Here is a 26018-nt window from a genome sequence, read left to right as displayed (position 1 = left end):
TTTCCCCATCATTCCCGTTTAAAAAAACGTCGATAAGACACAATGCGAAAATAAAGAAAAAACACAATTATAAATTAAAAAAAAAAAAGACATAGTAGATCGAAAAATATATACAGTTTCGAACAAAATATAACGCAATGTTGAGTAATATAACACAATATCAAGAAAAAAGCCATAATTAATTATGAAAATAAATAAAAAACATGATCAAGGATGAAAAGTCATAATTATCTTTTTTCCTCAAAAATCTTTTTAGAACGAGGAAGACAGTGGTAATATTTTTGTGTTTTTACTTTTTTTATTAAATTTTGAGTTATGATTTTTTATTAATTTTTCATTATGTTTTCAGGGGGTTTTTATGGCTACAAATTCTTCTTGTTTTTGTCCCAATTTGTAAAATAACCTGACCCTACAACAACAACGATATCCCGTGTATCTCGTAAATAGCTAAAGCTAACTTAGGGTATGAAAAAAGTGGGATGCAGACAAACGTTAGCACATTACCTCTAATTTTAAGAATAGAAAGGTTGCTTCCAGGGAGACCACCAACTCGAAAATAAATAAATAAACAAACAAATAAAATAAAATGATATAAAACAAAAATAAATAAATAAAGTGTATAAATAATATATTAAAAATAGAGAAAATGTTATACAATAGTAACCAAGTTTCAAAAGTGTTTCAATTAGCTCACTCATGAAATTTTTTCTCAAATAGAGCCACTAAATCTTCAAATCGAGTCTCACCAATTTTTTTTGTGCATCAAGAAAGAAATGGAAGATAAGATGTGGGGATCGAAATTTGCAATATATGTAGTTAAATTTAAAAAATAAAAAAAATGTTAACTTCATTAATTTAAAAAAAAAGAAAACAAAAATCCAAGTCACCATCAACGTCAACATAAAAAAAAGATAAAAAGATTTCCTATGCGAAAAGAAAAACTAAAAAAACATGTTAAAATCTTTAATTTAATAAAATATAAAAGGTGAGTGACTGAAACACTTTTTAAACTTGAGTAACCTAATTAAAACACTTTTAAAACTTGGTTACTATCATATGAAATTGCCCATACTAAAATAGGGAAATGTTAAAATTCAAAGGGATACAAAAAATGAGAAGTGTGAGAAGTATTTGTGATCACACAAAAAACCTCTAAAAAATTCAAAAAATAATAATAAAAAAATCATAACTTAAAATATAAATAGAAACCGAAAAATTTTAAAAATTAAATGTTTCCTTGTCATTCCCGTTAAAAAAAGCCGAAAAGACACAATGCCGAAAAAAAGACACAATGGCGAAAATTAACAAAAGACACAATTATAATTTAAAAAGGCATAATAGATCGCAAAAATATAACACAATGCCAAACAAAATATAACATAATGTTTAGTAATATAACACAATATCAAGAAAAAAAAAGACAAAATGTCAAGGAAAAAAGACACAATCAATGACAAAAATAAATACAAAACACAATGATAAACAAAAATACATAATAATCTTTTCCCTCAACATTTTTTTAAGAACAAGGAAGACGGTGAAAATATTTTTGTGTTTTTACTTTTTTTGTTTTTTTATTTAATTTTGAGTTATAATTTTCTTATTAATTTTTTTAATCCTTTTTTTTTTGCTACAAATCTTTCTCATCCTTCTCACTTTTGTTCTCATTTGTAAAATAACTTAACCCTATTAAAATATTTGTAACATTCAAACAATTCATCATAGATAGATTAAAACAAGGTAAAATTAAGCAAATAATAATAATAATAAATAGAAAATAGAAATATTAATAATAAAAAAATAAAAAAATTATAACAAGAAACAACCCCTCCTTCTAAACATCCTTAACGTTAATTCTGTGTCTTCAGGAAGTCTTATCCTCAACCATGTCCTCAGAGAGGTATAAGTATAGCAAATCACGTCTAATTTTTTCATCCCAAATCAATTTAATTCTATCTCTGTCTCTTCTCCTCTCTATAATGAGAGTTTCCACTAATCATGATGATAAAAATAAAAGTAAGGAAGCTAATATTTTCATTTCAGTGTTTGGTCACCTTTGTCAATCTTATTTAGTTTTTTTCTTTCTGTCTCTTGCATTTAAAGTGGTTTTGTTTTTTCTGTTATTTCAGTTGAACTTAAGGGGGTGTTTGGTGATTCCTTATTTTACCTTCTTATAACTTACTAGTAAGTTAATAAGTTATAAAAATATAACTTTTGAAACTTTTTCTCTCATAATGTAAGTAATCTCAAACACCTTATTAGTTTTCAAAAAGTTAATAAGTTATGAGTTGATGAAAATAAGTAAATCCGGTCCCAAACACGTACCCCTTTAGTCAACTTACTAATAAAAGTTGTGTTGATATGCTAAGTTACTTTAAAAATAACCAAACTACCCTTATTAATAAATAAAAAATAATAATTATACACACTTTAAAGGATAGAGCTAGAGACTTTAGAGAGACAAGAGCAGAGAAGAAAAAAAGATTGGTGGTACGGTGGTGGGAGGCAATAGTGTTGCAGCGATGTCAGTGGGCGGTGAGATGTTGGAGTTTATTTGTAGGGTTGAAAAGGAAAAGGGATGAATAAATGAGGTATACAAAATTAACACAACTAATGATGCTAGCGACTTGTACAAAATTGACAAGTTTTTGAAAGCTAGGGGGGGGGGGGGGGGTGGAAAGCAGAAAATGGAAAAAAAAATAAGTATCAGAAAGGACCAAACTATTATCGTTGTATTTAATAAATAAACGGATCTTTTGCAACCATAACTTGGGTGTTTGAATCCCAGTGTTTTTTATAAACGAATATTTTAAAGTAATAAAATATACCGCCAAATAAATGTAAACTCCGAAATATTTACAAAAGATGTGGCATCTCCGCGTATGATTTCTAATCCTTTCCCTGTTTTACTTCTATTACAACACACAAAAGTACTATTTCATCGAGGTTATTCCTATTAGAAGAATTATACTTACAGAGTAAACTTTCTACAACTAAAATTTCTCAAATAATTAACCTAAGCTTTCTTTCAACACGAACAATTATGACTTTCCATAAACTAGATAATTAAAACTCAAAAGCAACAACAATAATCCATGAAAATTAAATTATATGCATTGGTTGTTCATAATTGAGAGGGACCCTAACACATTCATACAGACAATTATAGATTTGCATAGAACACTCCCAAAGTTTCATTGTCAATATTTTGGAAATAAATTAACTTTGGTCTTTGATATATATATATATATATATATAGATAGAGGATAAGGTTAAAATGAAAACCCACTTGAGTTGTGAAAAACCCGCGAAAACCCTATGTAACATCGTTTTTTTTTGTTACATGTAATATATGTAGTAACATTTAATACAAAATATCGAAACATAAAAAAAAAATATTTTGCTATTTTTTAACATTTTTTTACTAATTTTTATATATGTTTTCAGAAGAGAGAAAAAGTTATATTTATATTTACATTTTTTATTTACTTTAGTTGTGAACCACAAGATTTAAACATTAATTAAAAACATGTGGTTGAGATGAGTTTCTAGAATTTTCACAACTCAAGTGAGTTTTTATTTTATACTTAGCATATATATATATATATTTCAAATAAACTTTATAAAAGTTTACACACCTATCATATATGTAATATAGGGCGTTGACTGTGCGGGTTTGTGTATATAAGTATATGACTATAATACAATTGAGGTTAGTGAACGTGTCCATGTATTGCAGCGGGAATTTGCAGCATTGAGACAGTGATGTGGGCAACATTATGATATATAAGAAAATGAAAGAAAGTTGATATCAACATTTCTTACAAAAGCAATCACATGTGAAAAAAAACTGATCTAAGTTGTTTATAGCATTTTATTGCATGAAATCAAAAGCCAAATAATTAACTTTTAAGGCTTCTTCTAGTGCATTAATAAGTCAGGAACCTACATATTCTGAACTGATCAGTTTGAGCAACTGCTTGTATTTGTGAACACAATAAATGAGTTCACCATGGAGGATGATTAGCAATACACAACTTAATTGGGACATTAAGCAATTAGAATCCACTCATCGATTACATTAACATGTTTAGAACTAATACAACAGTTGCTAACATAAAAGAGTACAGTAACTTTGATTAACCTGTAGCAAAACAGATACCTTCGTCTCAAGAGATATAGGAGTAACTATCAAACAATTAAAACAAACTAATCATAAGCTCAATAGGTAAGCTAATTGCAGTCAGAAATCGTATGAATCTCAGAAACTTGAGATCCTGGAGAGAACTTAGCAGACTCAAGGTCATCTTCTCTTTGCTTCTTCTTCTTCTTCTTCAACATATATTCCTCAATTTCGTAGGAGATCCTACGCCAATGGCTCCATGCAATTTATCAAATTCAAATGAACATTAAGCGAAAACCCAAATCAAATCATGCAGCCAGCACTTGCGATTTTCGCTGTAGTCCGTCACCACAACCACCGATGTGATATCGTTATGACGATCGTTTGATTACACAGGGATGCCAAAAAAAGAAAAAAATCAGAATAAAAGTTAAGTTTTATAAAAAAAAAGGCTAGAATGATCGAAAGAACAGATGAAAGACGAAGTTAAGTTACGGCACTTGAGAATGCAACAGATTAAGAACACATATCACAAACAAGCCACAAAGCATTTTGGAAAAGCTACGTGTAAATGAAAACCTCAAAAGAGAAGAATTAAGAGGAGTACCATCATAACATATGATACAGATAAATTAAGCATAAGTACAATGAACAATGAAGTTGCGAGTATAACCAAACTTGAAATTTAATATATATAATAATAATATATTTTGCTTTAAACAACTTTAAGATCTTTATTTTTATTTCACAATACATATATTAAATGTAACATGTGAAATTAATTCGAAATGTTAAACCATATTAATCGCTGTAATAAAATAACATGTATCAAATATTAAACACTTAAGGGATTAACGAGAAGTGATTTAATGTGATTGACCATTTCTTTTCCAGCATGATTGTAATCATCACCCCGTGTATAAAGGACATCACAAACACGTGCGAGATTAATTGGAGGCATAAGTAAAGGTCCAGGGACGACGGTTGGCCTATGAAGAGGTAGGTCCCAGCAGAGCCCAGTTGGACTCGCAAGACTCACCTCAAAGAGGGACGTCTGCGCAGTTGAACCCGCAAGACTCACCTTCAACAGGGACGTCTGCGCAAAGGCTAAACTCGCAACCCCTTGAAGAGGGACGTCTGCGCAGAAACCAACTGGGCCCGCAAGACCCACCATGCTCAGAGACGTGACGTCCTTACGCGCAGTACGCAAGCTGTTCCCGCAGGAAAAGCCTCCCAATGGTGAAGTACTCCGCCTGTTCCCGCAGCTGCGGATACAAGCCATCAGGGAAGGCTACATGCGCAGCAAGGCTACACGCACAAGGCACTTAACTCTTAAATAATTCAGTAATGTCACCTGAAGAAGGAGTGAGCAAGCCGGGAACACTCCCACACAAAGCCGGGAAAACTCCCGCCCAAATAAGCCAGTCCGTACGATACTGGAGGATCTTTTGTACTGTACCTGACGAGGTATGGACAAAAGATCTGACCAAAGATACGACAGCTCACTGACAACAGTATGACGAGCAGCACGCTCTTGTACTGTATGTCACTATTAGCCGCTGCCTACTCACCAACCTGTCGGAGGACGTGCATAGCCTGCAGTTGGTGGAACAGGAATAGTACACAGCCGGCCTGGTCACTATCAGCCGCTGCCTACCCACCAACCACCAGCATGGCATGTGCGTAGCCCACAGTTGGCAGAACAGGAACACTATTCAGCCGGCTGTACCTGCTTGGAAACCTACCTTCGGCTATAAATACTCCAACACCTTGGAATGGTATCATCTTATCTCATATCTCATCTTGATATATTACCTGATATTTGCTCTAGTCATTCTCTTAATATACACTTATATTCAAGAGCAATCTAGTCTGATTCTCACGCCGGAGGGTGGTCACAAGGAGGTACCCCCCCCTTCTCAGTGACGAGCTCACGGTGTCTGTTTTGCAGGTTATCAGAAGAACCATCTTCGCCGGATCTAACCCCTCGTGGGAAACATCTATTTAACCCCCAGATTGTCCCTAATCTGCCCGGGGTCGATTAGTGTTTCTTCATTGGCGCCATCCGTGCATAAAAGCTAGAACTAGTTTATTCAGTTTTTTCAAACTTCTGGAAAGATGGTTAAGGTTACTCCGTTGCCAAAGCCAGCGAATAACCAAGAAACACCGGTAACCACAACCCCAGCTACTGGGGGGAACACCGGCGAATACACACATTTTACGAACACTACCCCGGTTACCCGAGCCGGGGCAAGTGCAGTAAAAAAATCCTCCCCTGGGATTCATTGATACCCGGGTGGAAAGACAACAGACGAGGCCCCCCCGCCAAACACTTGAACAAGTTAAAGCGTGGGCGGAAAAACGTCAAAGGGAATTCCAAGCTGAGTTGGATGAACGCTTGCGTTCACTCCAACAGGCTGACGAATTCGGAAGCACTCAACAGCTCAACATGAGCAATGAGTGCGAGTACTTGGACGATGATTCGGAGGAATCCGACATCGACGCAAACCCTCGCCATAGGGCGAAAGGGAAGCGTAAGGAAACGGACTTCCAACCGAGAAGGAATTTTGGAGAAACCTTCAAACCAAAAAACGCGGGTGGAAACCCACGGGACTTCTCTAAAACCTTCAGACCAACCGCTGCAAATGCGGGAACCTCCAAGTTTGCAAGGGACATTGCGGAAGCAATCGCCCCAAGAAGTGCCAAACAGATGTCAAACATCGGCACCTATGATGGTATATCTGACCCAGACGATCATTTGAACAGATTCATAGCGGGGGGCAACCGTCAGCAACTGGACAGAACCCACGTGGTGTTATATGTTCCAGATGATGCTGGTTGGAGCAGCCAGAGCATGGTTCGACCGTCTACCGGTCCACCACATCTACGATTGGGCAGACTTTCAACAGAAGTTTAGCCAAAACTTCAGCCAACAAAGAAAGTATACCGAAGAGGAATGAACAATCCTCAATTGCATTCGAGAGGAATATGAATCTTTGCTAGACTTCATCACTCGCTTCAACTCAAAGAAGCTAAGTCTGGGTAATATTAGCGAAGATCTTGTTCGCGCTGCTTTCATCCAGGGCACAAAAAACCCAGAGCTCATCCGCACCTTAACGGGTAAAGATGGCATGCCATCCACATGGGATGCCATCATGACAGCAGCTAAACGCTTCGCGGAAACGGAAAAGCAACTGGGTAGAGATCTTCCCCAAAGCACAAACCTCTACACCCAGAAAACAAGAGAAAACAATGTCCTTACCGCCCGACTAAACAAAAAAAGGAAGCTAGGCATTTGGCAGTCAAGGGTAAACTTTGACACTTCATCCGGCTCGCACCCTCGGTTAGGCGGAAAGGATAACATGCAGTCGAACCGGAACTCCAGATGGACGCCACTCACTAACAGCGTCACCGAGATATTCGACACCGAGAGACTCCCATGGCCAAAGGCTCCAATAATCTGAGAGCGTCACAACGCTGATCAGAGCAAATTCTGTGACTTCCACAGGACAAGAGGCCACAACACCGAGGAATGCGTAGACTTGAAGGACATCGTCGAAGCATTTGTCAGAGATGGGATACTCACGCACCTCGTGGCGTAATGAACGCTGAGCAGGCTAATGCGTGTAAAACCCCAGTTGGGGAAAACACGAATAAAACTGCAGCTTCAATATCGGAGACTACATACTGCGTAAACAACGAGATTCCGAACCAAGTGCATATCGGCTCGAAAGGCTCGATGACACTCCCAAGAACATGGAATGGAGCTCAATTACACAGTCTGCATGTAGATCAATTCCAAACTTGTAAAAGAAAAGGCCCAGAGCCACTTCTAATGGAAATGATTCTCCTTATCACATTGACGCTGATGGTCTTACATTTATGCTTAATGAGTTTTCCACACTGATATGCCGGTCTTCACCGCATACATAAGTGGGAAAACAAGTCGTTGCATGTGGAAGGCGGCAAAACCCGCATAAACACAGAACGATAAATTTCTAAACACAAAAAATGGCAAACCTTCACGCAGGTCAGTCATAGGTGAAGTTCGGTCATCCCACTAAATGAAAGTGCCGGTCCTACCCGCACAAATCATGATAGAGGAAACCGAACCTATTGACAACCGCGCGGGGAACGGTTAATTTATTCAAAACACTGATATGCCGGTTTTCACCGCATAAATAAGTGTGAAGAAATCGTTGCGTGTGGAAGGCGGCAAAACCCGCATAAACACAAAAAACGGCAAACCTTCACGTAGGTCAGTCATAGGTGAAGTTCGGTCATCCCACTAAATGAAGTGCCGGGCCTAACCGCACAAATCATGATAGAGGAAACGGAACTTTAACCTATTGACAACCGCGCGTCGAACGGTTAACTTATTCAGAACACTTAGAAAATATCTTCAAGGAAAAAATGAGGAAAACCTCCACGCAGGTCAGATATAGGTAAAGTTTAGCCATCCTACTAAGTGCAAGTGACGGTCTTACCCGCACAATCACGAAAGAGGAAGGAAAACTTTAACCTATTATCGGCCACGTTAATGGGTTAACTTATTTAAAGTACTTAAGAAATTGCTAAGTTAAACTAAAATATGCACAAGCGAATCATATATTGTTTATGCGGCAAAACAAGTGCCAAATTAAACTATAATATGCATGAGCAAGTCGTATAACGTTTATAAAGCAAGAGTGACGGTCCTACCCGCACAAAGGATTTACATTCTATAAAAATTCAAGTATTACAAGAATGGCCGGGTATCCACCCGCCTACAAGAGTGTAAATCTATACAAAAACAAACATATCCTAACAGTGGAAATGGATCTAAAGGTTCAAGCTTCAGGACCACTTCCTCCAAACCCACTTGTACCCGCACCATCACTTGGCTGTGGCGGTTCAAGGAAGGTCTTGAGAATGGTTAACCCATCATCAGCAGCAGCAACTTCGTTCACCTTCTCCACCACTGGATGCGAGAAGACAGCATACTGGTTCACTGCTTGGTCATAAGCAGCTTCAGTATCCACATCATATAAAGGGAAGTTGGAAGGCGGGATGCCCTTCTCAACGAACCATAGACCAAGCAGGAAGCCAGCCTTTTCCCCATCCTCATGAGAAGCGTTGAGGGCTGCGCTTATGGCATCGTCGTATGATGTGTCCGTGAAGACCCGATGCACAACCTACAAAACAAAAATACAAGTATCAAAACCTTTTCTAAGTATAAAGAAAAGCGTGAAGACATTATGAAGCTAAGCTTACCTGCGACAACGCTTCTCGTAGAAGCCATTCCTTGGTAACCAGAGCCTCCTGGAGGGCATCTTGAGCTTGGTTACGGGCGCGTTCGGCTTCACTTTTGTTAAGGTTGGCAAGTAACACTTCTTTAGCCGCAGCCTCTTCGACGCCCTTAAGCTTACGCTCAGTAGGTCAAGCACGCCCCTCTGGTCCAAGATCTCTTGGAGCTTCTTGGCGTCTTCCATGGCCAAGGCATCATGAGCCTGTTGGAGCCTCTCTAGTTAGGCTTTAAGTTCCTCATTCTCGAGGCGTAGAGGCTCAGCAACAGCTTCAGCCTTGGTGGCCCTCTCAGTTGCGTTCCGTGCAGTTTCCTTAGCCAGCCGAAGCTGTTCGTTAACAGCTTGGGCAGCCTTGGAACGGGCCTCGAGACGGGTCTGAACTTCAACCTCAAGGGCCTTGAAGGCCTTCTCCTTCTCCACAGCAACAGCGGAGAGCCTCCTGTTCTCCTCTCGGACAGCCCGCGCCTGAGCTACTTCTTGGATCCGAGCTGCCTTTAACTTGTCGTTTTCACGACAAAGCAGCTCGACGCGCGGCTGCATCCGGGCTAGGAGAATCCGGAGCTCATTTGTCAACCTACCCTCCTGGTAGCTTGACATTGCTTCCCCCCAGCGCCCCCCTTAGGGCGGCGTGGCGCGCCCACTCGACGCATTCTACAGGTGTCCGAAGGGTTGTTCCTCGGCGGATGTTCCATCGCGGAACATACACTTCATTAGAATCCGACACTGCAAAAGCAAAAAGCAGTTAGGAAAAGATGATAAAAAAATATATATATATATAAAATAAAATAATAAAAAGGCCAAAATAACCCTACGCACCTGTAGGGTCGACGACAAGCCTGTAGCCGCCAAACCCATCACCCGAACCTAACGGATATCCATCCAAGAGGTCAGGCAGATGAGAAGGAGGTAGAGATTGGCTTGACGCCCCAACACCGGACATACCTGAAGAACCGGCCGTAGTCGCCGGCGCCGGAGGAGGCATAGTGGAGGCCGCCGTGGTAGAAACCAATGGAGGTGAACTCACCGAAGGTGAACTCACAACCGCGGCCGCGGCTGTGGAAGAATCCACAGAAACACTCACCGCCGGCTCAGTGAAGGAATCAGTGAATATGGCACTGACAGCCGGCGGGGACGTCGTCACAGTTGGAACAGTTGGCTCAACCGGGTGAGCAACTGAACCAACAACTGAAGCAGGCGCAGTCGCCTGGGTCATCGCCTCAGGTAGGTTGGCCAAGTCTACCGTCATGGGTCCGGAGGTGCTCCTCCCCGCTCCCCCCTGGAATGCGGTAGCATCCACGCCTGCACAAAGAAGACATAAGTATAACGGCGGAAAGCTATGCAGTTAAGAAAGGAAGTTTATACTTACGGGTCCTTTTGAGCTTGAAGGTGCGAACAGGCGGGGACGAACCCGATGGAGCCGGCCTCTTCATACCGGTCACCGCCGTCGTCCTGGGCTGCTCAGAGGTGACAGTCGTCTCAGCCTCCGGAGCAGTGGTCTCAACACCACCTGGATTCCCCGCCGCCTCCTCGGTCTCGGTCTCCGAGTTTGACCGGTTCCCCTGATCGGCGGTGGAGGCAACCTTCGCCTTGCCCTTTCCGCCAGCAGCCTTCTTCTTCCGCGTCAAGAAAGGACCGTCTGCGGATTCCTCATCAGAAGATGACAGAATTAGAGGAATTCCGGCAGAGGTTTCAGCATTGAGAGGGCGAGGGTTAAATAACTCCTTACCTGGCCGCGTGGCGCTCAGAATCGGGTGGCCCGGCGGGTAGACCTCCACAAACCGATCCCTCGTTTGCTCCAAGATGGGCAACTCGTTCTCATCAAGAGCACGGGTACCATCCGAGCGGGACCATCAGCTTCCCGCGGGTACAGAAGCGATTGCAAATCGTTTCCCTCTGAAAAAAAGAAAAAACAGTTTAGCGGAAAAACCCTAAATCAGCAAAAAGATGTGAAGCATACCGTAAGGGATAGAGTTCAAACCGTATTCAAGGACGATGGGAATCTGCGGCGCCTCCGCCCCAGCATTCTTCCACACCCGGCTCATCCCGAGCATCACCATCCCGGACTCCGCAAAGCGGTAAACCGGAGACTGGATCCGGGAAATCTTGGCTAACCATTCCGCCTCCTCATAGTTGGAGGCGTGAAGGTTCAGGAGAGCTCTACCATTCTTAAACGTCATCGCTATCGGGACGACGCGAGCGGAGATATAGAAGAACTCCCGCTTCCAAGATCGAAGACTGCGCTCGGTTGCGCAGATCTTCAGACCCTTGATCCGATTGACCAAGGTATACCACCCCTGGATGCACCTCCAAGAATAGAAGGTCATCAGGCGGTCGACATGGGGCTCCACGCCCAGAATGAGGCACACCCATTCAAAATGGCGGATCTTTGCGATCGCCATTGGGTGTACCTCCGTCAGGTGCACACCGTGTCTCTCCAGAACACAGTATACAAACTTCGTCAATGGGAACCTGAGATTCCCATAGATGAAGAATGCAACATACACCCCTATTTTGCCCTTGGGGGCATCATACACCGTCTGGTGTGGCTCAGGAAACTCAGGCTCGAAAGGCTCGAGCATGAACTTCCTGACGATATACTGATACTGGCCGACGGGAAGAGCACACTGGCACTCGCCAGCAGTACTCTTATCGTCCTTATCAGAAGTGGACGACGGATTCTCGACGAACACATCAGACTCCTCGGCAGTAGCCTCAACATCATGGGAAGAAGACATTCTGGAAGGATGAAAGGCAACGATTTCAGGAGAATGCTCGACAGAAAGGTTAGAGTATTCGCCGGAAATCGCTTGAAGAAGAAAGAAGTGAAAGTGTGGATTAAGATGCACTCTCTCCCCCTTTATATACTCATCGCAATAAATGCAATGAATTTAATGCGGAAGAGAGAGAAATCGCATGTGCAATGAAACTATGACACGTGGCAAAGAGCAAGCGGGCAACAGCTGTTGAAAGGACGCGTGCCATAAATTTCGCGGCCACGCGCCCGAAAACTCGCGCCCACGCGCCTGAAAAAGCGTCTGGAATGACCATATACTGTCACGTCGTCATAACTTCCTGCACGTCCTGACACTGTCAGAAGAAACCGTCGGACGACGTTTCAACAGTTTGGACTGTTGTTATCCTTTCACCAACTCTTCGAATTTCAAAAAGATTCAAAAAGATTCAAAAGTAAGCGGGACTATACCCCTTACCTTGGCAACCAAGTAACTATAAGACAGGTGCGAGTACAGTGTTAAGGCAAAACCCTTCACATACTTAGCACCTGCAGGGAATTGAAGCCAGGAATACCTTGGAAGTAAAGTAACTATAAGACGAGTGCGGGTACAGTGTCAAGGCGAAACCCTTCACATACCTAGCACTCCACAGGGAATTGAAACCAAGAAGGATCTTCTGGGCCATGCTTGCGGAAACGGGAATAACATCCCCGCATAGCGGGAACGTCGAGAACTAGATTGTTTGAAGCTCCAAGATGGAATTGGTTGTTTAAACATAATTGATCACTATGTTCAAAACTACCAAAACCTCATGGAGAATCTATACAAGTGGAACTCAACGCTCCTGACTTGCGAAGAGGTTACAGACCTACCCGCATCATACCCAAAGATCAAGCAGAAAAGTCGGGAATTTCTGCACGTGACATTAGGACTTCCGCGGGAAGAATCCCCATGGAAAACCTTAAAACTAAACCCTTTTCAAAACCCTTTGCTTAAGTCCAAAAGTTCACCTCACTTATTAACAATTCATGAGAAGAACATTGGACTGGGGGGACTTGAAGAGGTAGGTCCCAGCAGAGCCCAGTTGGACTCGCAAGACTCACCTCAAAGAGGGACGTCTGCGCAGTTGAACCCGCAAGACTCACCTTCAACAGGGACGTCTGCGCAAAGGCTAAACTCGCAACCCCTTGAAGAGGGACGTCTGCGCAGAAACCAACTGGGCCCGCAGGACCCACCATGCTCAGAGACGTGACGTCCTTACGCGCAGTACGCAAGCTGTTCCCGCAGAAAAAGCCTCCCAATGGTGAAGTACTCCGCCTGTTCCCACAGCTGCGGATACAAGCCATCAGGGAAGGCTACCTGCGCAGCAAGGCTACACGCACAAGGCACTTAACTCTTAAATAATTCAGTAATGTCACCTGAAGAATGAGTGAGCAAGCCGGGAACACTCCCGCACAAAGCCGGGAAAACTCCCGCCCAAATAAGCCAGTCCGTACGATACTGGAGGATCTTTTGTACTGTACCTGACGAGGTATGGACAAAAGATCTGACCAAAGATACGATAGCTCACTGACAACAGTATGACGAGCAGCACGCTCTTGTACTGTATGTCACTATTAGCCGCTGCCTACTCACCAACCTGTCGGAGGACGTGCATAGCCTGCAGTTGGTGGAACAGGAATAGTACACAGCCGGCCTGGTCACTATCAGCCGCTGCCTACCCACCAACCACCAGCATGGCATGTGCGTAGCCCACAGTTGGCAGAACAGGAACACTATTCAGCCGGCTGTACCTGCTTGGAAACCTACCTTCGGCTATAAATACTCCAACACTTTGGAATGGTATCATCTTATCTCATATCTCATATCTTGATATATTACCTGATATCTGCTCTAGTCATTCTCTTAATATACACTTATATTCAAGAGCAATCTAGTCTGATTCTCACGCCGGAGGGTGGTCACAAGGAGGTACCCCCCCCCTTCTCAGTGACGAGCTCACGGTGTCTGTTTTGCAGGTTATCAGAAGAACCATCTTCGCCGGATCTAACCCCTCGTGGGAAACATCTATTTAACCCCCAGATTGTCCCTAATCTGCCCGGGGTCGATTAGTGTTTCTTCAGCCTAAGAGATTCTTGATTTATAACCTTCCAACTATCTTCGACTAGTTTAGAGAATAGTTCATGTGTCTCCTCCTCTGAGATCCCATATTGCTTCATGTAGCATTCCACGCTAGAAGCTACATGGTTTCTTTCTTGTTCCTCCTATGATTTTATTTTTTCCACAAGTTAGTTCACATGGTTTTGTAAAGTGTTTTGATGACCTAACCGGCTATAAAAACATTAGTTTTATATACTTTTTAGTCTTTTAAAACACTCCTAAAAAATCTTGAAGTTTTTGCATACCTTATGTGTGGCAATATCATCCATGAGCCTTAAGATCACACAAGAGGCTTTGACAATAGGAGGATAAGTGGACACCCATTTAAATGTATCCTCGGTCACCAATTCATTCCCGTGAACATAACATTTCGCGATGATCATAGCGTAGGCACATGTTACCAATGTAACGGACATGTGCTCGTCAACAGTTGGAATGTACCTCTCATTAGCCCATTTGGCTTCGATTAAGAGATTTCGAGTATACTCCTTAACCTAAATGATATATAGAGAAATTCACACATTAAATAGGTTTCATGTTTTCAAAGTCAAGGAAGTATGCTAGTTTGTAGAAGGAAACAAACAAATTATATATATCTTACCATTTCTTTTGTATAATAACTACGATATGCATTTCCCTTCTTCTGTAGCAAATCTTCGGCTTCTTTGTGAACATCAAGAAGTTCTTGATATATTGGTTTCATGTATTCGGGAAGCATATCCAAGCAACTAATTGACCATCTATTTAAATTGATCACAATTTACAAGAAATTTTAGGAACTTTTGTGTGTATGATCGTAAAGGAGAAGTAAATTCTTAGTTACTACTTACTTTTGAACGGCTTTAGTAAAGATCTCGAGTTCTTCATAAGTACCATAATTATCGTACATGTCATCCAAAATGATCACTAGATTGCAAGCTTTCATGAGGAAAATCCTTGATTCGGAATGTTGAGGCTCAAAGTAGACCGCTAATATCCAAAAGTAACCTTCGACTATTCTGTCCCGGACATAAGGTAGTTTATTTGTGACATCAAAATCCTTCCACCATCTAGACAAACATATAAATATATATATATAAACGGTAATTGGCTATCTGGTTTTTGGCTAAAAGATTTAAATCAAAAAATAATAATTGTTTACACTGTACTTACTTGCTAATTTGGCTAAGCTCCTTTCGATGTAATTCTTGTAGCAAATTGAAATCCAACTTAGCAAATGTTAGTAAGACGTCATTATGGAACTCTTGTTGTTGGTAGATTGGTATGTAACGCAAGGCCTCTAGACGTGGCAATCTTTTTCGAAGAGGTTGCTGTAAGGCTTGATGTATTTGTGTTTTAAGGGAAATGTTGTTACTAATACTGTGATCTTTGGTTATATTTTGAAAATGGTGTTTTGTCAACTCGAGGGCGTCGTCTAGAACCTTTTCACCTTCCAACCTCAAGTGCGTTGCTTCGTACAAAGAGATCATACCGTGAATGTTCTCTCTCAGTGACTCCGAAAAAGTACCATTCTCGTTCTTGTACTTGTTAAATATTCCTACAGATGAAAGAAGTAAACATTGTTAAAATGAGTTGGAAGTAAAAGAACTGTTCTAGGGTGGGTTGGCACACTTTCTTCCACTTACTAGTTAGTATGCTTATTATAACTAAAAACAATATTATTATTATTATTATTATTATTATTATTATTATTATTATTAAAGCACATAAGTTTTCTATAAATTAAGGACTCGTACATACTACAAATGAATTTGATATATATAGTATGTACCACTTGAAACATTGAAGCCTTGTTGTCGTAGAAGTCTGAACCAAAGTGAAGTGCTTTGAAGGTTACTATCGTCGATCCACTTATCCCCATACGTAACATAAATATGCTTTAAACACTCCTCGATTTTGTCCTCAAAATGATACCCTACACCAAGGCGTTGGACCGCATCAATAAATTCCAATAACTTCATACATTGTGTAGGTTCTAATGTTCCTTCAATCACTAGCTCTTTCCGCACCTTCTCCTTTAGTTCTTTAGCACGTTGCTCCTCACAAGTTTGCTCCTTTCTCTACACGTATGTTCAAATGTAACATATGCTAAAGAAAAAAAAAGCCGAAATCATATAATTTCATATCATATTATAACAAGAAAGTAGTGATATACATGCAGATTACAAACCTCACTATACGAGAGGAATTGATCTCCCCAAATGCTAGGACGGAAATTCACTGTGTTGCGAATTATGTATTGCTTAAAACTTTTGTTATGAGCAAGAGAAGAATAAGTAGACATGCTCTAATATACTAACAAGGATAAAAAGTTATCGTAAGTCACTAAGTCACTTAGTTGTACAAAACTTGGTAGATGCAAATGTGTTTATATAGGCAGTGGCACGTATGTTGAAATTTCAGCCGCCTCCTTGTTCAACGGTTAAGAGTGCCGATTTGGAAAAAAATGTTGCCAGGAGTAATGTTTGACATGATCAAAAAATGTGGCCAAAGTTTCAAAATAGAATAGTCATGGTGAAAAAGATAGTTTAGGTAGGAAGCAAACCAAAAGTTGTGGGCAACTGTCCTAGCCCTACATATTTTTTCTGTTTTTTAGTGCAGGGTAAAACTATTTTGTGATCTTAAGGCATATTTAATTCATTTCTTGTTTATTTTCTTTTATTTTTTTTATGTAATCATGGAATGATGTTAGGTTTTGCCATTGTAATGTTAATTCATTTTATGATTGGTAATTTTTATTTTTATACATTGTTTGGGATATTCTATGTATTTAAGGTTTAAAAATAATAACCATCCTTAAATCCGGTCTGGCCAATGCGATCGGACCAACCAATGACTCAATAGGTTGTTCGGTTCGATATTCGGTCCGAATTTGAAAACATTGATTGACACCACTTATACGTAGTAAGAGTCCAAAGTTATGCATCCCATATATGTTAAATGTAAGTGTAAGGCCAAAAATGTGACTTGCGATATCAAAGTACGAAACCCGTTATATATTTACGGTCAAGTTAATAATTAATGTCGGCGAGAAATCCGGACACGAGACAAGAGCTTCGGTACGCGTTTAGCTTCAATGGGAGAATGCTTCTAGAATATTTGTATGTTGGTTATATATAGAGACTTGTTGTCTTTATTTGTGTGTGTGTGTTTTCCATGGTGTAAATCATTCACCCAAGGAGAGCTCACCTTGGGTGGGTCGGTTCGTGTTTAATATATTAAATTTTTCAACCGATAACGAGATCGTTTCTATTTATATTATCGTTATATTATTTGGTTCGGTCGTTTGATTTCACCGCACCCGTCTCGAGCACTAATCAAGAACAAAGCCGTTCATTTGTCGGATCCCGCGGTTTCGGGACCTACAATTGGTATCAGAGCGGGTCGAATCTTATGATTCAACTTTGTTCTTGATATTCGGGTTCTATTTCCGCGATTACCCGAACCGAGACGTTAAAGATCCATTGAAGGTTGAAAATAAAGTTTGAAGATCTTGAAAATAAAGTGGGAAATAAGCGTGTTTGTGTAGGTCCCGAGGCGGGTGGATCTAACAACAATCTTTGGATCAATCAAACTTAGTGCTAACAGAAATCACACTAAGTCACCTAAGTGGTCTCGGATGTTGAGAGTCTATTTTCGGGTTTAGAGAGTGAAGGAGAGTGAGAGAGGAAACGGTTAGAGAGAGAGAGAGAGAGGAAAGAACTAGAAAGAAAGTAAGGATGTGCAAGTGAGAAAGTTTGGCAAAAGGTTTTCTTTTCTCATGGCATGCTCCCTATTTATAGAGGAGCATGCATAAGAAGTTATCTTATTTCCCGTCTAATGGGCTTGTTTACATTTTCCCTTGGGCCTATTTCCCTTGGGCCTAAACATACAAATAGAACAATAAAGCCCAATACATACAAAAGTTCAATACAAAAGACTAAATAAACAAAAAGGGACCTAACAATCTCCCTCTAGTCTTTAGTATTGAAATCCGTCGGTGTCGTAAACAAGACATTCGTCCTCGGTTAGTGGAAGTTCAACAAGTCTTCGGACGAACTTGTTGAAGGCTTCAACTATCCGTTCGGTATTCTGACGACCGATGTCCTCGACGGTTCTCAGCGGTGAGTGGTAGAGCTTCTTCACGTCCTCCATGTGTAGTCACATTAGCTCATGCTCATTAAACACTCGTATCTCGTGCATGTCACGGCAGTAGATGACGGCCTCACTTGTTGTATTATCAAACTCCCAACCAATGAAGTCTCGGGGAGAGTTGGGAGTGAAGGGCTCGCCATGGTATATCTTGTGACAGTCTTTTGGCGCCCTATATCTCCACATGGTTCGTGGCTCTCCGGTGGCTGGGTTTATCTCCCATGGGTTCTTGAAGTAAATTGAAAATCTTTTTGGTGAGTTAAAGTTAACTCATTTTCTCCCTCTAAAATTGTGACATATTTGAAAAATATTTAAAATTTTAAAACAAAAAATAAAATTTACTCAAAAGAAATCATGCCCAACGATTCAACGAGAAACAAAAATCGGGCACGACTAAAAGCTTTGGTAAAGAGATCTGTAAAGTTATAATCAGTATGGACCCTTTGTATGTTCACAAGCTTACGATCAAAACAATCACGAATAAAGTGTATTCGGATGTCGATGTGCTTAGTTTTAAAGTGTTGGACTGGGTTTTTAACAATTGCAACGGCCGCCTCATTATCACATTTGATCGTTGTATCAAAGAAATTCAAACCGTAATCCAGCAGCTGATGCTGGATCCATATCACTTGAGAGCAGCAGCTGGATGCGGCAATGTACTCGGCTTCTGCTGTGGAGGTGGATACAGTAACTTGCTTCTTGCATTGCCAAGAAATCAATCGATCTCCCAGGAATTGACATCCACCCGATGTTGATTTTCTGTCCAAGTTGCATCCCCCATAATCACTGTCGGTATAAGCATGAAGTTCAAAGGATGACTCTTTTGGATACCAAAGTCCCAAACGTGGTCTTCCTTTCAAGTATCTGAAAATACGCTTGACAGCCGTCATGTGGGATTCTCTCGGGTCTGACTGATATCTGGCACATTGACAAACAGGGAACATGATGTCCGGTCTGCTTGCCGTGAGATACATCAGGGAACCAATCATGGACCTATATAGGTGTTGATCGACTGGTTTTCCCGATGGATCAGGAGCGAGAACAGGTCACGTGGCGATTGGTGTCATGAAAGCCGTTGAGTTCTTGAATCCAAATTTCTGAACAATGTCATGAACGTACTTTTCCTGATGAATTAAAGTCTCGTCCTTCTTTTGTTCAACTTGTAAGCCCAGGAAGAATGTCATCTCCCCTAAGGAACTCATCTCAAATCGCTGTTGCATAACCTCTGAAAACTCCTTGCACGGATCCTCATTCGTGGACCCGAAGATAATGTCATCAACATACACTTGAACGAGAATCAAATCACCTTTAACCTTCTTGACAAAAAGAGTTTGATAGACAATACCTCTCTTGTATCCGTTCTTCACTAAATGATCAGCCAGTATGGCATACCATGCACGAGGTGCTTGGTGAAGACCATAAAGTGCTTTGTCAAGACGGTAAACGTGATCAGGATGACTTGGATCTTCAAAACCTGGAGGTTGACTGACGTAGATCTCTTCTTTTCCCTTTCCGTACAAGAAAGCAGTCTTCACATCCATTTGATACACTTTGAAGTTCATGTACGAGGCGTATGCCAGAAAGATACGAATTGCTTCTAATCTGGCTACCGGTGCATAGACTTCATCGTTATCAAGACCTTCACGTTGCCAAAAGCCTTGCACAACAAGCCGGGCTTTGTTTCTAATGATCACCCCCTTATCTTTCTTATTCCGGAACACCTATTTCGTTCCGATTGGCTTCTTATGTTCTGGCTTCTTCACTAGCCTCCAAACATTCAACTTCTTGAACTGTAACAGCTCTTCTTGCATTGCTTCAACCCAGGAGTTCTCTTTCAATGCAACATTGTAGTCCTTGGGCTCCACCTGTGAAATAAAACAAGCAAAAAGACATCTGTTAATAGTACCAGAGGGTGCTGCGTGTTTGAATACGAGCGGACGGATCTCCAATTATGTTCTCAGTCGGATGTCAACGGTGAATTGGTAACTGTGGAATATGGTCAACATGCTCGACTGGTGTTGCCTCCAGCTTGATTGATAAGCTCTCTATTGGATGAAAGAAAGTAGTCACATTGACAGGAGTGTTTGGTTGAGGTTCACTTGCACCTTCATCTTGATCAACCAGAAGTTCCTAAGAAATGGGACCTTCCCATAGGTTGTCATAGAAAGGCACCACTATGGCCGGAACTAGCATTGAGTCGGTGCTTCCAGAAGCTCCATTCTGAACAGGTTCATTCTGCACGTTAGCTTGATCAGTCTCCTCAGCATTACCATGATTTTCTTCTTCAGAGGGAGGTGTAGGAACAGATTCAACTACACTTGGTTCTGCTGGAGGATCCACTACTTGATCATTCTAGACGTTTTCAACATGATCTTCCATATTGTCAGCAGACACGTACGAATCCGTATCTGAATTGGAGGCATCTTCGACTATGGGCATCTCAGTAGAGACTGCAGAAGGCTGCACTTCAATTACCGGGGCTGGTTGGGTTCTGTTAGCCCATAAGTAAGTACTGTGACGAAGCGGCTGTTGCTCACCCGACACGATTGTACGAGGTCACAATTCACCCAACACGATCATCCGGGGTGAACATGTAACATTCGTTACTTTCAAACCTGAAAACCCGATCCATTTCAAATTTTCGGTTTTTGTTTATAAATATATATATATTATTAATATTCTCAAGTTTCACTTCATGTGACATTCGTCATTTTTGAGTTAGTATTGTGTTCGTTAAACCGACCCGGTTTTTCATTTTAATGTACTCTTGTTCGTCGTTTATCATACCTTCATTTTCTATTCGTATTGAATTCCGAGGATTTACGGTTATCATTTGTCGCTTTCAATTCATTTTGCGCAATTAACGAAAGTTAATGTTTTAAAGATAAAATAATTTGCAAACTGTGCGGGTAAAATATAAAAATATCCAAGTTATATAAATTCTATTTCATATAGATTGCACCTCAAATTTCAAGGACTAAAGAGTAAATATATTTTAAAAACTAATCTGTTTTATTAGTCGAGGTGATCCATTTAGTTATAAATACAATCATATGTTACATATTTCATATGTAATAGCTTTTCCTACAGTTATTTAAATATATTAACTATTACTAATATATATATATATATATATATATATATATATACTTTATTCAAATGTCGCATAGATAACATTACTTACGTATAACCAAAGTACATTTTTTTTATTATTATTTAATTATGTCACATTTTTTTTACTTAGTTGGTTTTAAAAGATGAAGAAAAATACATTACTAGTACATTTAAATCTTAGTCAAAATTCTTTATGATGATAATAAATGTGTTTGAATATAAATTGTAGGTTACAATTTAATTTTTATGACCAATTATAAGTTTTAAATGGCATTTATGACCCATTAAGTATTTTGAACAATTTAATACAATTGAAACAACTCTAGCTCACTTCACTTATAAATAGAGCTCAATTCCTTCCCATTTCCTCACAACTCAATTTACAAAAGATTCTTGTTATTTTCTCATTTTGGTGATTTTCACCTACTTTGATTTATGAAGTCAAACCGTGAAGTTCAAGATTTCTTCTTTTATTATCTAAGTTCTTGTTCCGGGTATGTTTTTAGTTTTTGCTTGTTCGTGTCGTTTAGAACTTAATGTTATATTATTTATTTAACATTAGTGTAGTTCATCAAAAACGATCTTGACTCGCTTATGTATTTATTCGGTTCGGTTTAGTTATTTTATTTATCCAACATCTAAAACTAATTCTTTTCATCTCACTCTCTAAAATATAATACTTTTTACCATGTCGGAAACGAACTCAACCTAAAGTTGAGTCCGGGTCCGACCGGAAATGAACCGAATTCTTTTAAGTCGTCTTTATTATTAAATAAACCAAATAGATTATTAAAAATTATTTTAAATCAAATAAAATCATTTTAAGATAAATAAATTATGTATAAATCTAAGTTTAACATTTTTCACCTAAAAACTAACGTTCACCTTCATTAAACCCGATAAAATTATTTTATTTTTCCGTTTCGTTGACTATAGCTCGTTACCTTTTATAAATTGTAAGCATAATCATTTTTTTGGATAAAACTATAGTTAAAATCCGTGATTCGCAAATATCATAATTCTCGTATCAGCGTTAAGTTATTAATAAAATATTAATTTAAATCGTTAAAACCCGTTAAAGCTTAAACAATATTATTAAAATATAAAAATGCCATAAAATAATAAAAGTTACATTAAATAATGCTTAACTCCGTTAACAAAATAATTTTAACGTTTTCAATCTCGATAGTTAGACTTTGCTTTTGTTTTAATTATAGTTCGAGAAGTTCAATCGTTTCGGATTTCTTTAACGCATGTTCGACCGCTTCGGTTTCGTTATTATGCTTTCGGTTTTCATTGCAACGTTTATCTTCAATTTCAAGGTGACTTTTTCACCACCCATTTTTAATATTTTTATTGTTTTGGGGTAGCATATGTATCCATATTAAAATTCAAGTATTGTTACTTCTATTACAAAACTACAATTCGTATATGGACTTGTGTGTTACTTGTATTACTTACACAAATATTACTTGCATGAATATTACTTGCACGATTGGGAAGCCTCATTAAGTATGATCATACGCCCCCCTTTGTACTCCGGTCCATTTGTATCGAGTGGGAAATGGCCTCATTATCCGAGTACGTTGATTGCTATTAACTGGAAAGGACCTTACTTGCGTGATTTCCCGAGTACGTTGGTTGTTACCAATTGGAAAGGATTTACTTGCTCGTTTATCACTTGTCCATGAGTTGTATGGTTTTTACGTATGTATTTAAACTGTGGAAGCTCACCAGCTATGTTCGTAGCTGACTTTATTTTATACATATGTTACAGGTGTAAAGATACGAGGATGAAAGTTAGAAGACACATAGCATGCCTATAGGATATTCAAAGAATAACTTATCATTTGTTTATTTATTTGTTACAACTTGTATTATTTGATAAACTTGTGTTACATGAAGATTTAAATGAAATAATGTTATCATGGTCACCTAATAGTGTCACGTGTGTTTGAGCAATCTGTACGTCACACTCAGGCGTTTCCGCTTTAGCCGGGGTGTTACACAACAAGAATTGGGGATCGGATGCGGGTGAAATTCCCGCCAATGGCTGAGATGTTCAGTCGACTCCCTTCCCCTTCATGGGCATTCTTTCCAGCCTGACTCAAATAAGAGGTGGGTTTGTTTGGTTTGAACATAGGCTCAAACATGATTTGAAGGGTCCTAGCTACGCCATGCGTTCAATAAAAAATCTGGAAAGGAAAGCTGCAGGGATGACAAAAAGAGAGCGAAGTACAGGTGCAGGTGCAGCTACTTGAACATCTTCCAGACCTCTCAAAATAGCACGCATGAGTATTGACTGATCGTCTTCAGATTAAGCTTGCGTTGTCACAACATCGGGAACAGGAGAAACAGTCCTTCATAGTCAAACATCCAATTTGGACCAGTGTGTGCATCGGTGGGATTCAATTCTTGCCAGTCAATGTTGTACGATTCCAAGATCACTTGTGTTTTCTTGTTGTAGACGTGATAAGCACTTTTGTCAGCAGAATAACCAACAAAGTAGCACTCATCCGCTTTTTCAGCAAACTTGGAAGTTGTAGCAACATTTGTTTGGAGCACAGTGCAGGGACATCCAAACGCTTTGAAGAAATTTACCCTTGGCTTGTTTCCATAAAAGACTTCATAAGGTGTCTTATTCAGTCTTTTATTTAGCAACACACGGTTCTGGGTAAAGCAGGCAGTATTGATAGCTTCACCCCAGAAAAACAAAGGAAGTTTGGAGTATGACAGCATGGTTATAGCAGCTTCAAACAATGTACGGTTTCGTCTTTCAGCCATCCCATTTTTGTTCGGGAGAGTAAGGTGCGCTGAACTGACGAACGATTCCTTTGTTGTGACAGAAGTCATTGACGGTTTTGTTGCAGAATTCTGTTCCGTTATCACTTCTTATGCACTTGACTCTTTTCTCAGTTTGATTCTCAACCAAAATGTAACGCCCGTTAATTCTGGTTTCAAGAATTAAATCTTGTAGTGTATGTATAATTCTCGGGATTTATCCGACGTTTCTCGGAAGCTTTTACGTTATCCCGGTACGTTAAAGAACTTAACTTTTCCTTCTATTTTGCCTTACACTTCAATTTGGAGGGACTTGGATGTAACTATTTTATTTATATCATAAAACAAATAAACCCTAACCCCTAACCTTTTCTAGCAGCCGATAGGACCTCAAGACCCCCCCTGCTCGTTTTTCTTCTGCCCAGCCAAGTTTCAGCCGTGAAAACTTCAATTCAAGGTCGTTTTTATGATTCCCCATGTCTTTTACACCTTAATTGATCATATTAACGCGCTTATTGGTCGTTAAGGTTGAGTTTTGATGATAACAGTTTGCTGACAGATTCGTATACATTTATTGTAGGGTCTGTAACGCGATGATAATTCATTGTTTTTGATCGATTCTTGATTCCATGATGTTCTACTTTGAGTCTAGTTTCCAGAAAGGTATAATACGTAATTTTTGGACGAGATTTGAATGGATTTTATGAATTTATAAAATTGAGTGTCAAAGCTGACGCGGGATGACGGATTCTGGTCTGTCTTCCCGACGTCATAACCTTTTTTCGACAGGTCCAAATTGGTTGGTTCTACTTCTGGAAGTTAGTATTTTGAGTTAGGAACCAAACTCAGTTGGAATCGTTTAATTTGTTCAGTAATGAATTTTATAAAAATAAAACCATTTTATTGCGCACTGAAATAGCTGCACGTACCTTGTTGTGTTGGACGAATTTTTATAATTTTTGTGTCTAATAGAAAAATATAATAAAAATATTTTTATAAACCTAAGACATTTATCAAAGTCTGGTAAAAATTTAATAATTTATTTCAAAGGTTATCCTATGTAATTAAATGCATCTTCGCATGCTAAAATCTACACTTTTTACTCGTTATTAATCGATAAGTTCGTTTTAGGCTTAACCGGTGGATTTGGTTAGTTGAAAGGTTTTAGGGGCTGAGGTAAAGTTGTTGGGCCTTGGGCCAAGTGTTGGGCCTTGGGCCAAGTTGTTGGGCTTGAACGTCCCATTAGGCAAGAGTGTTCTTACGGTCTAGTTTAGTAACACGTTGTGTATACTTTACAGTCCCTTGCTTGTGATTGTGCACTTAGGGATTTCCTAGCTCGTTGCAGGTGTTCGATTGATTTCAGGTGAGTTCATGATGCCCCCTTTTAACTCTTTTTAACTTTTGGACTAGCATGCACACCTAAGTGTTTTCCTACTGGATGAAATGTTTTAAACGATTTTATATAGGCTTGCTAGAATAGGGTAGGTCTTGGAATGTTAACATATATACATATATATAAATTATTGTTTGGCCTCTATTTGGCGAATGTTGTAGTCGTTTCGAGTACTGAATGTTGCGTATGCCTACTTTGTGTTTGCATGCGCTGAATGTTACGTGTTTGGGTTGTACGTTTTCTCAGCCCTGAATGTTATTATTGAATGTTATATATATATATATATATATATATTGATA

General features: G+C 39.6%; 1 protein-coding gene across 1 annotated transcript; it reads right to left on the bottom strand.

Annotated features, from left to right (window-relative positions):
* Positions 1-4958: 4958 nt before the first annotated feature.
* LOC143634123 ((E)-beta-farnesene synthase-like) lies at positions 4959-16584 on the bottom strand. The gene is made up of 8 exons (XM_077102285.1): positions 16471-16584; positions 16072-16360; positions 15453-15837; positions 15131-15349; positions 14902-15040; positions 14546-14794; positions 14265-14404; positions 4959-5112 (listed from the first exon to the last, which is right to left on the bottom strand). The coding sequence occupies exons 1-8, from the start codon at positions 16582-16584 to the stop codon at positions 4959-4961; spliced, it is 1689 nt and encodes a 562-aa protein (XP_076958400.1).
* Between the last annotated feature and the right edge of the window lie 9434 nt (positions 16585-26018).

This window comes from Bidens hawaiensis, unplaced genomic scaffold, assembly GCF_021521415.1.
Source record: "Bidens hawaiensis isolate Kalapana, Puna unplaced genomic scaffold, B.hawaiensis_p1.1 tig00007028_1, whole genome shotgun sequence".
NCBI classification, from domain to species: domain Eukaryota; kingdom Viridiplantae; phylum Streptophyta; class Magnoliopsida; order Asterales; family Asteraceae; genus Bidens; species Bidens hawaiensis.
This window is presented reverse-complemented; position numbering and strand designations above follow the sequence as displayed.